The sequence below is a fragment of the Lynx rufus genome, unplaced genomic scaffold, assembly GCF_022079265.1.
Source record: "Lynx rufus isolate CCGP_SWC_20201006 ecotype Redwood Valley unplaced genomic scaffold, mLynRuf1.p SCAF_11, whole genome shotgun sequence".
NCBI lineage: Eukaryota > Metazoa > Chordata > Mammalia > Carnivora > Felidae > Lynx > Lynx rufus.
In genome coordinates, this window is record NW_025814825.1 from 68770712 (window position 1) to 68788492 (window position 17781).

The 17781-nt window shown below is 62.2% G+C and overlaps 1 protein-coding gene across 2 annotated transcripts in view; it reads left to right on the forward strand.

Annotated features, from left to right (window-relative positions):
• Positions 1-15047: 15047 nt before the first annotated feature.
• The window catches only part of KNDC1 (kinase non-catalytic C-lobe domain containing 1), a 63802-nt gene continuing 61068 nt past the window's right edge, over positions 15048-17781 (forward strand). For both annotated transcript variants that reach the window (XM_047073652.1, XM_047073653.1), the window contains exon 1: positions 15048-15149. In XM_047073652.1, the coding sequence (XP_046929608.1) occupies positions 15048-15149 (102 nt within the window). The remainder of the gene's footprint in view (positions 15150-17781) is intronic.

Genomic DNA, 17781 nt, shown 5'->3' on the forward strand with positions numbered 1-17781 from the left:
CACACCGTGCACACAGAATTCACGTTGCCCAGACATCCGAGCACCGGGTCCCACTGCATAGCCGTCATCACCGTGCCTCCTCCGTGTGCCCCGCTGTCTGGGCAGGGGTGCTTCACCAGGAGCAGGCCCTCCTAACGCACGCCGGGAGGCGAGGGGGCGTGTCGGGGGTCCCCAGGGCCAGCAACGCTCAGTATCTGAGCACAAGGAGCCTTGCTTCCCAGGATTCTTGCAAACCTGACAATGTCCTGGACCAGCCACAAACCCCGCGTGTCCTCACAGGTCAACCAGATGGGCAACCAGATGACCGCCGGGCAGTTTCTGTCTCTGTCCAGCCTGCTCGCCTGCTTCCGTAGCCGATAGGAGCCAGAGGCCCGACGCTGTGCTGTGTACACGCTGTAGATGCAGAACCTCCCACGAAATACAGTATTTTGCACTGTTTGCCTTTGTGAGGCTGGTTAATAGCACCCGCGTCCGTCTCTCATCCGCGAGGGGGCGGGCCCGCCTCAGTGCGTGGCTCCCGCGTCTGCGCCGGGACCCAGCCGGGGCCGGGGAGCCCAGACAGGCTGTTCTCCCTGGACACCCCGGCCCTCTGGAGGCACCCACCGTGGTCCTTTCCGCCCCCAGCAGCCCCAGCAGCTCCGCATTCAAACCAAAGAAATTCAACACTAAACATTAAACCTCGTGTGTTTCAGTATTGATTCGGCCTCCTGAGTCCACTTGGGACAGTGTTGTGACATATCCCATCCGCATGTAATGTTCTCAGAGCATAAATCCACAGCTCACCGCAGCACAGACACCCCACACGGAACACGCTTCCAGAAGGATGCGGGACGGGAGGTCGGAACCAGATCCAACATCTCTGGTCTCGTGGTATGTCACCTCCGTCCTTTGTGCGTGAGTGTGTATATGCATACGTGTGTGGGTTGTGAGAGTCGGGTGCGTGTTGTCTGTGTGTGCATTTGAGCGTGTGTGTGTGCACGTGTACACATGTGCAGGTTGTGAGAGTCGGGCGTGTGCGTGTGCACGTGTACACGTGTGCAGGTTGTGAGTCGGGCGTGTGCTGTCTGTCTGTGCATTTGTGCATGTGCACGTGTCCACACGTACACGTGTGTGGGTTGTGAGAGTTGGGTGTGTGTTGTCTGAGCACGCACGCGTGCACTTATGCACGTGCGTGTGTGTGAGACGTGTGCCTGCCCTTCCCAGAGAGCATGTGAGACACACAGCGACGCCACGTGGGGGTGCATCTCACTCCCCCGGGGTAGAGGGACGCCAGGCTCTCCCCATCAGCGAAGCCTCTGGAAGCCGGACACATCTGGACCGCATCCCTGCCGCGGTTCGAGCCGAGGCAGCTGGCGGCCAGGGCCAGGCTGGGCATCTGCCGCTTCTCTCCGGGACCTGGGAGACCCTGCGGGACCCTGGGAGGCCCGGTTCGAGGCTCGGCCCTCCTCCGGGCATAGCTGGTGCTCCGGGTCTGGAGAGCACGGGCACAATGGCAGTTAGATGAAGGGCACCCCCCCCCAGCCCTCTGACTCTCCCGAGAGGCCTGCTGAGCCACCTCTGGACGCCGGTCCCCTGGGGAGCCCCTGCCGGGTCTGTGGGGCGGGGGCTGGGTCAGGGCTCCGGGCTCGGCAGCCCTGCCCCTCACCCCATCGCCCCAGGCCCCGTCTGCCTGGCTGGGACTCTACAGGATGGTCAAGGGTAGTAGCCCTGAGCCTCAGGGACCCACCTTAGGTCAAGGATCAGCTCGAGGGTGTGAGCTCAGACACCCAGGAGCAGTTTCTTGGGTGGGGGCCTCCCGAGAGGGGCCGGCTCTGTGCTGGGCTGGGGCGGCCACCTGCCCCCCGCACTCAGGGCCCCAGGCAGGCATGTAGGGGGCCGCACACAGAGGTGGTGGCTCCAGCCCGGCCGTGTCCGCCCCACGTGCTGCCCGAGCCACGCCTGCCATCCTGCCACTCACCCTGTGACCCGCAGGGGTTCCGGGGTGGGAGGGGGACAACGCGGGCCACGGCAACCAGACCCGCCCCTTCTGAGGACGGCACCGCCTCCCGGGGCCGCTGGGCCCGCCCACCCACACGTGACCCTCTCACCTCCTTACCAGGCTGTGTCGACCACCCAGAGGCTGCGGCAAAAGGTTTCGTTACACGAACACGACTTATCATCCAACAGGCACTTGGGGTTAAAATTTTGCCCACTGGGTCCAAGATCAAAGAACGTTCTGCCGCCCACAGGTCAGGGAGGAAGGACATCCAGGTCTGATGTGCAGGGGTGGGCATGCCCGGACGGTGGGGCAGGGGACAGGACCAGAGCGCCCAAGAACACGGGGCACAGTGTCACAGGCACACGCACACAAGCACATGTGCGCCCACTCGCTTATACACGTGCACACACGCTTACACACGCTTACACATGTGCACATGCACAGGCTGAAGGCTTGATCCCAGCCCATCTTCCCCCAAAAGCTGGTCCCACCGAGACCCCACCTCCCATCCCATGGGGCCAGCGGCCTTCCCTCCGGGGTCACTGGAGAAGGGAGCCCAGTTCCCTGCAGGGGTCCCCCAGGCACAGCCAGGCTCCTGCCCCCCATTCTTGCCCCAGGGGCTGGCCTGGGGCACCACCGCCCCACCTCGGAGCCCCATGGAGGCCGGATGGGGAGTGTGCCAGCCCCTCATGCCGCACAGGGGTGTGGTTAGAGCCAGGAAGAATTTCCCTCCAGAAGCCCTGGCTGCTGGAGAGCTGGTGTGAGTCCCGGTGGACCCCACTCAGCCGGGCTGCTCCCGGGACACAGAGCAGAGCAGACAGTCTAAGGGCTGACACCCCACGAGCTCCCACAGGTGGCATAAGCAGGTGGGGCGCGTCCACGTCGCCCCTTCAGGCTGTGCAGAACGCAGCCGTGTGCTGTGAGGTGGGCAATCAAGAGGAAGGAACAGACCAGGAGCAAAGCCCTGGGGTCCCCTGTGTGTGCAGGCACCTGCGGGAGAGTGGTCCGAACGACACCGATGCCTCACAATTTCTACATGGGTCACCCCCAAACCAAACATGTCCCCACGTCAGTGGGCAGAAACGACCTCAGGCCGTTCCAAGATCCCCAGGTCTCGGGAGCAGCTCGGAACGTCGCAGAGCAACAGCCTTTGAGCCCTGGCCAGATTTGAGCCCACGGAGCAGAGTGCACTTCCATGTGCCCCGCGCACACCTGGAGCCACCTCCTGGTGCCATCGTGGCTGCAGGGGGATTTGAGCCAGCACCGCAGACAGACAGGATGGTTTTGAACAGAAGTCGTGTGGATTCTGCAAACACAGGAACCACCACCGACACCTGGGTCGGAAGCACGACCTATGGCACCCCACAGGAGGATTCCGCACCCACAGGAGCACGGCGGCTGTGGGGGGCCGCCCCGGCAAGCCTGAGGGAGCGGGAAGGGGCCTGGCTCAGGGTTACTGCGGCGGGCGGTGGGGCCGGGTGAGGGTCTCCACACTCAGACAGGAGCTCGTGGGGCTTGAATCTCCCCCGGCACCCAAGTGGGAGCCCTTGCACAGGTGTGGGTCAGACCCCATCACACGGCACCGCCATGGCAGCCGCTCGGGGACGTCACGGACAGTGCTGAGGGCCACACCAGCTTCAGGGGCACACCGTTGGTGTGGGCTGCTAAGAAGGAGTCCGGGACAAGCGCTCGTGTGGCCCAGGGGGAGAGGCCAGGCTCTGACATGGGGGGACGGCCAGAGGAGGACTCTGGGCCCCAGTGGGTAGGTCTGAGCCCCACACCAGGGGTCTGGAGCAGCGGGAGGACGGTCAGTCTCTGTCCCCAGGCAGCTATGTCCTGGGGCTGGAGGGCAACCCCGCGGGGCCGGGGACCGGGCAGCGCTGGGAGCAGAGCAGCACCTCCCCCCGCCCAGGTCGCAGTCTGCCCCCCACACACACCCCACCCACCCCTCCAGCACTGGCTTCTCCATTTGGCCTCAAGCAGGATGATGTGCAGAGGACAGAGCCAAACCCCATGGGGCTGGTGGGACGGAACGCGCTCTCTGCACAGAACACCTGGGCTTCAGAAGCAGGTGCAGAGGCTAAGTGGCCAACTTCAATTTAGTCCAAATCTAACCAGATTGAAAATTACTCTAATAAGATCGATAAAAAATGAGTTTTAGGATGCCTGAGTGACTCAGACAGTTAAGCGTCTGACTTCGGCTCAGGTGACGATCTCACGGTTCATGGGATCGAACCCCACGTCAGGCTCTGTGCTGACAGCAGGGAGCCTGCTTGAGATTCTCTCTCTCTCTCTCTCTCTCTCTCTCTCTCTCTCTCTCTGTTTCTCCCCCGCTCATGCTGTCTCTGTCTCTCAAAATAAATAAATAAAATTTTGTAAATACTTAAAAAAAACAAGTTTCTGCATGAGTAACTTGGTGACCTTGATAATTTACCACAGGAGCCTGAACACACTCGGGGACTCTCTTGTGCTTGGAGGAGGCCTACTGAGCCCAGAGCCACCCACTTGCTTGTTCCGCACGTCCCTGGACCTGGTGAGCCCGGTGAGGACAGTGCCCCGCATCCCACGGTGTCCTCTCGGGAGGCCCTCACCCTCTGCTCTGACCTCCTGCTCCTAGTGTGCAGGTGTCCTTCCTGGCTGTCCAGTGGCACATCCCTCCCCACGCTATGTCTCCCTTGAGCCCATCCACTGCTCCCAGAGGACCCCCTGCCCCACTGGGCCAGTGGGACGGCTGTGCCCACTGCCGTGCTGGCCTCCTGATGTATCCACGCGCATTTTAAATACACACAGCCCAGGGTTTGTCAATTCTACTGCAGGGGAGGGCGAGGGTGGGTGTGGGAGAGGGTGGGGGGCAGGGGCCACACTTGGGCCTTGCTGTGTTACGATCTCAGCCGCTGGTGGGAGTACTGGACCAAAGACGGACACGGGAAGCTCGCTGTGGGCCGGAGTGGGGAGGTACCTGGGGCCACCCTGGGAAGATGTGCTGGGCCCCTGGCAGAAGGGGTCACCAGTGAAAGTGAATGAAGAAAAGTTTGTGGCCGTGTTATGTTTCCTGGGCCTCAGATGTGCGGGGGCGCCCTGCTGCTGGACCCCGGCGGGGGGGGGGTGGGGGAGGAAGGGGCACAACAGCCCTCCTGCCTCCCGAATGCTGGGGCCCCTGGGCCTTCCAGCCTTTTCCATCTGGTTCCACACGCCGCATTTGCTAACGGGCCATCCACCTTACGCACCTTGGCAGCTGGCACACAGGTCAGAGCCGTCATTAAGGGGATCAGGAGAGAGGAGGCGGGCAGACCAGAGAAACTGGGACCCTGGGCATTAGCCAGCTCCCTGTGCCTCCTGCCTGGGGGAGCTGGGCCTGAACCACTTAGCTCAGGCTCTGATGAAGGAGGGAAGGGAGGGGAGGGGAGGAGGGGGCCAGCTCAGGCCAGGCTGCAGCTGGGGGCTCTCACGGGAAGAAGCGGGCCCTGGAGTCAGCCCAAAGCCCTCCAGGAAGGAGGAATGAAACATTCCAGACCAAGGGAGGAGTCCAGACCTGGGGGTGGGGGAGGGCAGGGTGGGCCTGGTGCGGGGCTGGGTGCTCCGCCCTTCCTCTTCACTCTTCCAGCCTCCCTACTGTGTTCAGACAGGGATTAGGCTCAGGTCCCGCTGCTGGCCAAAGACAGAGCCAGGACCTGTGAGCCGGGGCCTGCCAGAGCCCAAACGCAGCACAGAACCCGGTGGCCCCCTGGCCCCTCCGCCGCTAAAGCATGGCCTGGGGGGGGGGTCCGTCGGGACCACTACGGACCCTGCACACCCCAGGTGCCAGCCCAGCCTGAATGGTGGCCACGGCTAGGCATCTGAGAGCCCCAGGGCCTGGTCCACTCCCATAAGGTCCAGCTCCCCGGCAGCGAGCTCAGGCCAGGATCCGGACAGGAGGCAGACCCTCACTGGGCCAGGTACAGAGGCAGGAGCCCCTGGCCGCACTCCACCGCTATCCTGGGGACCAGGGTCCACGTGGGACCCCACAAGCTGTGCAACAAGAAGCCTCTGCAGACACACAGCAGGACAGTCCGAGGTCGCAAGGTGTGGGGTCACGAGCCCAGGGTGGCCAGGGTGACCCAAAGGCCCGTCCCGGATGAGGGTCCCTAGCAGGAGACCCCAGTGCCACCAACCCTGGGCCCTGTAGACCCTGCTGGACCTCCCGGGGAGGGCCAAGCCGCTCGTCCTCCCACAGAAGGGTATGTCCCGCACAATGCAAGTGGGCTACACAGTAGGTGCTCAAGAAATGCTTGCGGAGTTGAAGTAAGTGGACACCAAACACGGGGCTGTGGCCAATGGCTGCAAAGAGCACCAGGGGAGCAGAGTCCCCTTGGGGCAAAGTCTTGACCAGGTCCTGGACCAGGGGCTGCCCCGTAGATAGCTGTGGAGCACATGCCCCTCCCTGGCAACAGTGGGGGCTCCTGACAAAGCGAAATCATTGAATGACATTTACATTCAGGGTGGACTGCGGAGGGGCCTTGCGGTGGGGGCAAGAGGTGAGGCTCCCCCCCAGGACGGCATGGGCAGACGGGAATCTAGGGAGCGGGGCAGGTCTGACGGAGGTTCTCTCCTCGGCCAAACCTTCCCTGGGCCCATCCGGTTTCAGCAAGAACACCGCCCTCCAAACCTGGTCACCCTGGGCCGCCCTCAGCAGGAATCCTGGGAAGTCGGTGTGGCCAGAGCCCCCAGACCTAAGGTCTCCTCCCAGTGATTTCCCACCGCCAACCTTCCTCGGCCGTGACCCCCTGTGTCGGTGGTGCATTTGGAATAGAGCCCAGCCTTCCCCGCTCAGTCGTCCTGAATACAGGTGCCCACACTGCCGTGGCCTCTGTCCTGCTCTGCTCTCTCTGCCAGGGTTGGTGACGGATGGCCACTGAAAGGAAGAGTCAGGGGGAGCGGTTTCTGGCTGAAGTGACCGAACAGGGTCCCTGCGAGAGGCTGCCGGGTGATTGCACATCACGGCAAAGGGGGAGGGGCCCGACCCGAGGCCAGCGTTCTGGCCAAACTAGCTGGCAGGATTCTCACTAAGATGCGATGGTTTGGGGGCGCCCGGGGGCGCCGTAAGTTGAGCATTGGACTCCTGATTTTGGCTCAGGTCATGATCCCAGGGTCGTGGGATCACGCCCCAAGTCGGGCTCCTCACTGAGAGTGGAGCCTGCTTGGGATTCTCTCTCTTTCTCTGTCTACCCCTCCCCCACTAGCACTTTCTCTCTCTCTAAAAAAAGATACACATATATATGAAAAATCTAAGTTGATGCACAACAGCCTTTTTGAGCCGCCTCCAAATCTTAAAAAAAGACAGGACAGAGTTGCTGCTGCCCTCCCCCGGCTCAGGTTCCGTGCGGCACCCGGGCGCTGCTGGGGGTGCTGGCCTGGAGCGCCCCCCAGGGCAGCGCCACCTCCCCCCACCCCTGAGCATGACCCACCTGGGTCCAAGGAACAAGGTCAGCAAAAAGTGAGCGAACCAGGTAAGAACAAGAAACCACCTGCAGACACGGCCACACCCAGCTCGTCTCTTAAGCTGCACACAGGCCCCCAGGACCCCCGCACTGGAAACTAGAACACAGAGAAGGCAGAAGCTTGAGGAGAGGCCACGGGTCTCCCCCGTCCCCGTCCCATCGCTGGGACCCGAGGCCCAGGAGGCTGAGGGCCCCAGCAGGGTGCGCCACACTCAAGAGTTTACAAAGTGCTGGTGGCTGTCCCTGCCACACCCCACGTCTCACGGCCTGAGTGGGGCTGCGGTGAGGGAGGCACTGGGGGGAGGTGGCCCACCAAGAGTCTGCGGCCCCTCCAGCCTTCCCTGGGTCCCTGGGACCCTGTCAGCATGCAGGAGACACACTGAAGTCACAGCAGGCGTCAGCCCGACCACACGGACCCACTCTCCCCCCGCCCCCATGACCTCCACAGCAACCAACTGAGTGTCAGCAGTCAGCCAGTGACAGCCGCCTCTCTGCCCGTGTCTTTCCCCCACCCAACTCAGGAGCAGTGAGTGGGGAAAGCCGAGGACCCCGTCCCAGCCTCCAGCAGGGCCCCTGAGCCCCCTTTCCTCTGGGGACTCTCCCACTCCCTGCCTGCCTTGGGGTCTCTGCCCAAGACGAGAGTCGCGGGACCCCCACACGGTGCGCTTGACGTATCAGCCCCTGCTGTTCTCATCTGGGGGAGCACGTGCCCTTTGCCAAGTATATTCGGAAGCCCCGGGCCACGTGCCTTTCACGCGCCACTCGTCAAATGCTGACGTCAGCCCCGTGAACAGGCTCCGAGAGGTCAAGTGACCTGCCCGGGACCACACGGTCAGGACGCGGCAGCCTGGCTCTTGCCAGAACATCCGTGAGCCACATGCCCTGCCAGCAACGCCCTCCGGCCGCGTCGAGGAAGCAGCTCCGAGGCCAGCACTGACCGCGGGCCCAGCCGGCCTCCGCCTCTGCCCCGTACCTGCGGGAAGGAGGGACGGATCTTCACCTGCTGCGCAGGCCTCTCTCCACTGTCTGCGTCCGTTCCCACACGACGCCCCTCCTCACAGCACGCTCTGTCGGGGCCCCAGCGACCACCAGGGCCGACAACACGGGGGTGGGCAGAGCAATGTGGAGGGACAGCGTCCCGGGCCAGGGGAGTGGCCTCAGTCACGTCCTGAAGGCAAAGCCTCTTGCACGACGTGCACACTGAGCTCAAGAAGCTGAAGACAGCAGGGCGAGTTCCCTCACTTCCCGCAGATGCACCAGAAACTGAGGCAAGTGACTACGAACGCCTGGGAAGACGGCATTCTGGAATGTTCACAAACACGTGGAATTCGTTCCAGAGCTGCGTGGAACCATCCTGAACAGAGAACGTCAGCCCGAGGCCCCGGGAGGCCACGAAGGGATCTCTCCCTGGAAGAGACGAATCGGGAAACGGAGGTGGTGCCTGCCTCACGGCCAACAGCCCTCAGATGAAGGTGGGGGAACCCACCGGTGTTTCGGGGCAAATGGTAAGACGGAAGTCCCGGCACAGAAGGAAAAGCCCGTTCACAAACCTGCCCGTGAGAAACACTGAGTGCTTGGGAGGCGAAGGGGACCCCTGAGAAGGCCCCTGAGCTCAGCCTCGGTCCCAGGGCTCTGTGGAAAAGTCGCCAAAGCCGTGGCCTGAGAAGCTTCAGGAAAGCCGGAGAGGACAGGTCACAGGACATCCACGAAAGGAACACACTTGCATGGAGTTCGGGGCAAAGAGGAGAGGGAGACCCCAATATGGCAGGAATGGGTGTGCCTCACCCGAGGGTCCGGGGCCCCGGGGCTTGGCTCCCTGCCGGAGGCCATGTTCTTCGGGATCTGAGTCTCAGATCTTTTCATCTTTTTCTGAGAAACGTTTCCCAGGGAAGTGAGCGAAATGGAGTATTTCGTTATTTTTCAAGAGACATAAACATCCATCCGGGAAAGATGTAGCATTTTAGCATTTCATCGATAGGGACCCGCAGCGTAAAATCAGTTTTGCTCTCCATGCAGGAAGGAATACCATAGCCAGAAAGCTCTTGGCGATTTCTCCTTTAAACTGGCTTTAGTTGAATTTAGTCTGGAATTTGGTTTTTAAAGACCAATGTTTGTTTGTAACGGGTTAGGGTTAGTGTACTGGCCAGAGAAGCCTCAAGTGGGCCCCGGGGCCCCTGGAGAGAGCGAGCTAACTTTATGTTACACAACGGCCACCGCCTTCCTCTGGCTGCAGACTGACCCACAAAAAGCTCTATTTGAAATTCGGTTCCACGAATAGAAACAAGGAAAAGAAGTGCCAGTTCCCAGGCCCAGGGCTTCCTCTGCCTACAGACCCAACCCCCAGCCACAGAGAAGGGCTAAGCCTCGCAGGGACCCTCCAAACGCACCCCAAAGCCCACACCGAGTCACTGATGGCTTTTTAATTACAGAGAATCCTGGGCAACTGAGGGAGGGGAGAGGTGCCAACAGTAACAGTGGGGGGGGCGTGGAGAGGAGGCATCTGGTGCCCCCAACCCACAGCGGGCAATCCCGACCCCCCCCCCCCCGCCACCGGCTGGCACTGAGATGTCAGAGTCAGAGCCGCCCACGCCTGCATTTGTCCTTGGCAGAAATCACTCATGAGCGGCATGCGGTGAAAACACAAGCTAACACGCCGCAGTGGGTTTGTCATTAAACCTGCAGTTAGCACGGTGGCCGCCCAGCCCGAGAAGCAGCCGGGCGCTCTGGAGCCCGGAGGAGGGGCGCTGGCACCCGGGAGCTCCACTCGACACCTGGGCCACCAGGTGCACCGGCCCACGCCGAACAGGGCGATCCCCCCCGACCCCCGGGCGACACCACATGTGTCCCTTCACTGCACGCAGCAGGACACTCGCTGGCCGGGGTCCTCCAGCCCGGGAAGGCTGTGCCACACGTGACCGTAGCCCAGGAGAGGCTGCTCTCTGAGGCTCTCCCGGCCGCAGCAATGGAAACGCAGACACACGCGGCCAGCTCAGGGGGCAAGGAGGGCCGCATGTGCCCAGAGCGGCACGGGGACCTGCCACGAGCCGTGTGCCCGCCCGACACCGCACTCCAGGTGGCAGACACGCTGCTCTCGGCCCCAGCGGAGCTCTGAGTGCAGTAATCAGGCTCCCAGGGGCGAAAACAGCTTCTTCTTGGTCCCGGGGCCAGCTCTGAGGACAGGGTTGTGGGTGGAACTGTGTCCCCAAAAATGACATGTTGAGGTCCTGGCTCCAGGTACCTGTGTGACCTTATTTGGAAATCAGTGCTTTGTGGATATAATCCAACATGACTGGTGTCCTTATGGAAAAAGGGACGGCCACGATAATAGTCACAGAGTGACAGCCACAGGGTGACAGCCACAGAGGGTAATAGCCACAGAGTGACAGCCAGAGTGACAACCACAGTAACAGCCACAGAGTAACACCCACAGAATAATAGCCACAGAGTGGCAGCCACAGAGTGACAGCCACAGTGGCAGCCACAGAGTGTTAAGAGGGCCCAGGCCCCTCCAACAGGAGCCATGTCAGTGGCCCGCTATCCTTGGGTGTCTCCGTCTGCAGCCCCAGGAGAAACACGGTCATTTACTTTCCCAAAAGACTCCATACTGTAAAATGAACCCTATGGTCATGGGAAACAAAAGAAAATTTAAATGTTTTTGTTTCTTGAATATTTGTGGTGTTTTTAAGTCTATTTATTTATTTTGAGAGAGAGGGAGAGAGGATCCCGAGCAGGCTCCACAGTCAGCGCAGAGCCCGATGCGGGGCTCGAATCCCACGAACTGGGCGATCGTGACCTGGACGGAAATCAAGAGTCAGATGCTTAACTGACTGAGCCACCCAGGCGCCCCAGTTTATTCAATATTTGGTTTATGAAACACTACGTGCGTTTTCGTTGCAAAGACGTGTAATCGGGGTCTATAGACACTTTGAAGCATGAAAAGATATCACAGGAGGATACAATTCTGGCCACGGTTTGATGTCCGTAATTTAAGGGAAAATACTATGATGAAGATTTTGGACTGGTAAAGAACGCGTTTATGTGATTTCTTAAGTGACTGATATTTGGTATCGACACCTGGCTGGCACCGTCGATGGAGCATGCGACTCTTGATCTCAGGGTCGCGAGTTCAAGCCCCATATTGGCCATAGAACCTACTTAAAAATAAAAGTGTAAAAAAGCAAAACCATTTTGGTATTTAGCTTCTTGGGTACATTGACAAGAGTAACAGCTTTATTTCAAAATATCAATATTTACCACACCAGAAATTACATTCTTTGCATTTTTACATTTGTGATTTCTTTAAAAATTTAAATGTTGACTTTGAAATGTTCAAACAGTTTGACAGCTTTTCAGAATTCATTTAGGGAAAGTGAGAGCCAGGACCCAGAAGACCCCACTCCGCTCACCTCAGCACACAGCCTGGCCATGCTGAGTGCCGACTGAGTGCCCCAAGACCCGAGCGAGCCCCCATCCGAAGGAGACGCCCGGCTCAGAAGGACAAGGCAGAGTCCTGCCAGTGTCTGTGTAGGACAAGGGCCCAGCAGTCAGCACGGAGCTTTGCAGGAAACAGCGTCCATCAGGGGTGTCCTGACCTGACATTGACCAGGAGGGAGGTCCATGGAGGGCAGAGGCCAGAGGCAGGGAGGGGAGCTCAGGCCAGGATCTGCGGGGGTGGGGAGAGTCTTGTGGGAAAGTGAGGTGGGGCAGAGAGTGAGTAGAGAGGTCAGGGAAGGCCACTGAGAAGGCTGGGGCACCACCACGTCATGGCCTCGGACCTCTGACATCACCCCAGAGGCCTCAGGAAGAAGGCTGGACATGGGCTGGGCACCCTGGGGTGGTGGCAGGGGCAGGCATGGAGGCCAAAACTGAGAGGCTATTCCAGCGGTCTGTTCGCGAGGGCTCTTGGCCCTGAGTTTGGAACTATCTTCGAGTGGACATCCAGGGGCCGCTGGGATGTCCTCACACCCAAGTGTGTCTCATCTGCTCTGGGAAGTGTCTAATCAGACTTGCTCTGGGGTCAAGAACCATGCCTCGTCCAACATTAACGGAGCATCTATTGTGTCTAAGGCACCAAAACACAGAGCCAACACCAAATCCTTCCTTGGACCAAAGCTGGCCACAAAAGCCGGCTCGTATGCAAACACTCGGACTAAGCAAGCTTCCAGCGGGGGTGACATCACTCACTGAACAAGACCAATGACGACAAACTTTTAAACGAAGGAAGGATAGCAGTGTGGCCTCAGCCCCACGGGGTCTTCCCCACCCCCCCCCCCCCCGCCCCCGTGGGCTCCTCCCCTCAGCTCCTCCCCAGCCCCTCCCCCGGCCCCTCCCCCCCAGCCCCAGCTCCTGCCCCCTCCTCCCCCCTCGGCTCCTCCCCCCGCCCCCTCCCTCAGCTCCTCCCACCCCGCCCTGCCACTCCCCCTCAGCTCCTCCCCTGACCTCCCCGCGGCCCCTCGACCCCGCGCACCCTGGTCGGTCTCCTCCGAGCAGCAGTCTGACCAAGGAGCCGGGAAGTGTCCACTAGGCGCCTTCGGGCTGCAACAGCCAAAGCTGAGTGAGCCGCATCAAAGCCTGTCCGTCACCCAAACTGCTCGCACCTCTTCCTCGAGTAGACCGTGTGTCCTCAGACTCAGGACCGCTCCCCAGCTGTGGGATTATCTTTACCCTCCCAATCGGCGCCTCAGTCCCCACCCCTGACCCCTGGCCCAGGGGCGCAGCCACCGCGGAGCCAGGTGACAGAGCCCACATGCACCCCCGTGAGGTCCCTGCAGCCCGTGGGGGCGCACGGGGCACCTGCGCTGGGCGGCGGGTGAAGGGCGTCTCCAGCCCTCGGCAGGGGAAAGCGCGGCCAGGGGGAGCCCGCGGGCAGGGGGCTCAGCTCTGTGGACTCGGAGCCTGGAGCGGCCCGCCTGCCACCCTCTGCCTCCTTCTGAGGCCTGGGTGCTGCCAGCTGGCCCCCACCGCACAGCTGCCAGCTGGCTTCTGCAGCTCCAGCCACGGCCACCCACCCCACCCTGGCTGCTGCCCTGAGCTTCCCAGAACCCCCAGAAGTGGGGAGCGGCACCCACAAGTCTGCTTGACTTGGGTGGCTTCAAGGATCAGCATTTTGCCCCAGGTGAGGCCGGCCAGCACCCACCTGGCTGCCAGCTTGAGGCCTATTTCTTTGGTGACTCGGATGGCCCTCGAATGCTTGGGTATCACGTGCCAGGGCCCAGGGTCACAGTGACCTGACCTGGGCACAGAATGCTGGGAATCCGTGCCCCAGTGCCTGCTCGGACTTGGCGGGCCTTGCCACAACACCTGCCTCGTTCACGCGAGAATTTGGGGAGCACCCGCCGTGCACCTGGCGGGGGCGGGGGGGGGGGGGGCTGTGGGGGGGGGGGCTGGCCACATGTGGAAACCCACAAGCCTGGCCAGTAGCACCTGCTCTCCGACCGGGGCTCTGGCCCAGAGCTCTGCTGGGAGCTGGGCGAGGACCACGTCCACCAGGGTAGTGAGACTGCCACCCACCCTCCCGTGGAAAAGGTGGTAGGGGGTGCTGTCTGGCCCTTTGCCGGGCTGTTTGCCAACCACAGGCCCCAGGTTGGGGCAAGGCTCACCCCGGTGCTGCGCAAAGTCCAGCCACTGGACCACAAATGGGGCGACGGAGGGGTTAATCAGGAGGTAGCAGGACCGCCAAATTGTGGGGAGGGGCTGTGTGGCGTCTCCTACGCCCCCAGGCTGGCTGGGAAGGTGTGGATGAAGCTGTACTCCTGCGTCCGCACAAGCATCCAGGAGACCCTCACTCAAGCGAGGAGGCAAGGCCAGACCCCAAGCTGCCCAGACCGGCCCCCGCCGGATCTCCTGCCCCCTCACTCCCGTCTCCCCTCCCCCCCCCCCCACAACCGCGCGCCTCCGCAGCCGCCACCCCCAGCGGGGACTGCGGCAGCCGCGCCCCTGGGCGGCGGGGGGAGGAAAGGGGGGGCGGACGGAGGGTCCACGTCCCACCCAGAGCCCTCCTGGGAGTGGGCCACGGCCCTCGACCTCGGGGCCCCAGGTGGGCGCAGACCCAGGCAGCAGCCTGCGGTGGCGTCGCTGAGGACGCCGGCCACACGAGAGGCCCCGCCCCAAACGGTGCCGGCCGCGCACAGGCCGCCGGCTCCGTGCAGCTGCAGAAGCAGCCAGCGTCCCCGAGGAACAGAGTCCCCGAGAGCGCGCAGACCCCAGTCGCGCCCAAGCGCCCGCCAAAGTGAGCCCGGCCTGGCGAGTGCCGGGACCCCCGGTTCCTCCTGGACACCCCGTCCCCCGCTCGGGTGACACTGCGGCAGGCGCGCGGGCGGCGCGCCGAGGGCGGGGCCGCGGGGGGCGGGCGCGTTGCCATGGCGGCGGGGAGCGCGTAGCCGGAGCCGGAGCCGGAGTCCAAACCGAAGCCCGAGCCTGGCCGCGCGCGGAGCCGGAGTCCAAACCGGAGCCCGAGCCCGGCCGCGCGCGGAGCCGGGCGCAGGGCCCGCGGGAAGGCCCAGGCCGGACGGGCGCGGCGGGGCAGGGGCGCCGGCCGGAGCGCGAGGCCCCAGCGCTGGCCGAGTCCGAGGCGCCCCCCGCGCGCCCGCACGATGCAGGCCATGGACGCGGCCGTGGCGGATTTGTACGAGGAGGACGGCAAGGACCTAGCGGGCTACGACTTCGAGCCGCTCCCCACTCTGCCGGAGGACGAGGTGAGCCCGGGCGCGGTGGGCCCCGCCTCCCCCCACCTGCTCCTAGGGGGAGTCCGAGGGAGGGTGCCCCCGCTCCCAGGACCCCTGCCCCTGGCCCAGGTCTTGGAGGCCGCTCTCAGCAACGCCCCGTCAGCCTTAACATTTTCGCTTTGAGAGGACAGGACCCTTGGAATGTCAGCCCCACGGGACAGCAGTGGGTGGGTGGTCACTGAAGAAGTTGGGTCCTTCCGCGGTGAGGGTGGGGGCTCCTGATTATAAACGTTGGATGGATGAGTGTGGGGTGGGGCGTCGTGAGCGGGAGGGGGTGGAGCACTGTCCTCCTCCCTGCTGGCACCCTAGGAGGTCAGTGGGAGGCACTGGCCAGCAGAGCACAATCAGGCCGGCCTGCTCAGGAGCTGGGTGGGGGGGCGGGGGAGCCCCCGGGACTGAGGGCTGCTGCCTGCACACAGAACAGCAGAGGCCTCCGCCCAGCATCCGGAGTCCCGAAGCATCCCCCCTCCCAAGGCTCAGAGGGACCAGCAGTCTCCGCCACATAGAGCTTCTGGTCATTAACTGGACAGGTGCCCACAGAACCGATTTGCCTGCACCTCTTGCTTCCCCACGGCACCCGCAGGCTGAGGCCTGGGGCCAAATCAACAAGCCGGGTCCCTCCATGTGATAGGTGGCCCCCCGAGAAGGCAGCCACTCCCAGGAAAACCCAAGGCTCCGGGGTCTTGGCAAAGGAGGGCCTTCCAAGCCTCCAAGCAGGCAGATGCCCCAATCCCTGGGCTTCTGTGCTCACTGTGGAGAGATCCTGGCATCATGCAACCATCCACGGAACGGGCTGTAACCGGCATGTTGCTGATGAGGACCCTCCAGTGCCCACGTGGGCGAGACTGGTGGCCAAGAGTTAGACACGGCCACCACCCTCCTAGAGCAGATAAGGGGGTTCCTAAGGACCTAGCCACAGCCCCTAGGGCCCTCTGCCTTCGGCCTGCCATCCCCCCCCACACACTTTTGCAAGAAGGCTGGCTGTTAAGGGCAGGGTGCATGACATGGTGGCCCTGTCCTTCTGGGGAGCAGAGCCTGCCGTGGGAACCCCGTGGCTGGCCTGCCAAGAGCCGCTGAGGCCGGACCCGAGGGTTGGTGTGCCTCCCCCCCTCCCCCACCGCCCCGCCATGGTGGCCTGGATTTGGTGAGAGACAAGGCTGCAGTGAGGGAAAGCTAGAGAATAAATAAACCTCTGGGCATTTCCATGGCTTTGATGCAAAAAGAAGGGGTGCGCCCAGCCCACAGCCTTCAAAATCTCCCCCAGAGGACACATTTCAGTGTGTCTGTTAGAAGACTCACCTCCTAAGTCACCGTCCAAAGCAGACGGAGAACGTGGCTCTTTGCATCAGCGACCCCATCCTCTTAGGGCCTCCTTCGTGCCCTGTGGCTGGTGCCAAACAAACAACAGCAGAGCCGGGATTCAGAGCCAGAGCCGGATCCCCGCCCACGGTCTGTATCCCCGTGGCCCTGCTGCCTTCGCCGGGTTGGAGGGTTCCCTGGTGCCCCTCTGGGTTGGAGCAGCCCCCTGGCTGTGCTCAGGGCACACGGCTGCGAGGTTCCCATCGTCCTGTGACCGAGGCCTCCAGACGAAGTGGGATGCCACTGGGTTAGTAGCATCCATTGGGAAAGCTCAGATGAGCCCTCCAAACTTCTTTCACCTTTGGGGGAGACAGGCACTGTCTTTGGGCATGCTCCCGTAAAATAGGAAGCCTGCCCAGCTCAAGCCTCGGAGCCAGACCAGTGTCCTGTGCCTGTGAACGCACCTGATCCGGACTTTATGCTTCCTGCATACATTCAACTCGGTTGGTGTTGGAGGTTTTCAATCCCCATCAGAGTCGTGTGACTGCACCTGCTAACATTATGGCGTCAGGTTGCACCTGAAAAGCCATCCCGTGTAAGGTGAGGGGGTAGCCAGACTGCAACATCACCCATACTGACGGAAACCCCGGAAAGAGCCAGGACAGAGAAGACACGGGGCATCTTCTCACCCATGGAGGGGTGGTGGGTGCCAGACCCAGGACGTGGACAGACTGCACAAGACATGGGAATTCACCATTTTTATAGCTGATTATAACAGCAGACTGCACGACAGGCCAGGACTCCCCACGAGCCCCAGGGAATGTCCTTCCCTGGTTGTAACCCCAAGGAAAATCCAAATGGCCAGTGAACACATGAAAAATGTTTGGCTTCATCAATATCAAGGAACGCAGAATACACCGCCGTGAACACCTGTCCGCGAGGGCTAGATGGCAAGAACTGAAAGACTGTACGGTGGCCACGTCAGCAGGGACAGGCATGGTGGCAGACCCCTTGCTGGTGGCAGTGTCCCAGCGCTTCCACTCTGGGTGTGTGCCCCGCAGGGTTCTCTCAGCTGCAAACCGCCGGGGCCCGTGGTGAGCGGGCCTGAGGCCCTGGGGGCTGTCGCCCCACCTGTCCCGCTGCACTGGTCGCAGCAAAGGTCAGGATGAGGGACCAGGCAGAGCAGCGGCTGCCGGAGGGGCAGATGCCAGGCCTTCTGGAGGCAGGTGATGTCGCCTTCAGGGGCCTCCAGGGGACAAGGACAGGGCAGACTTGGAGGTGAAGTTGGCACCGGGGCAGGGCA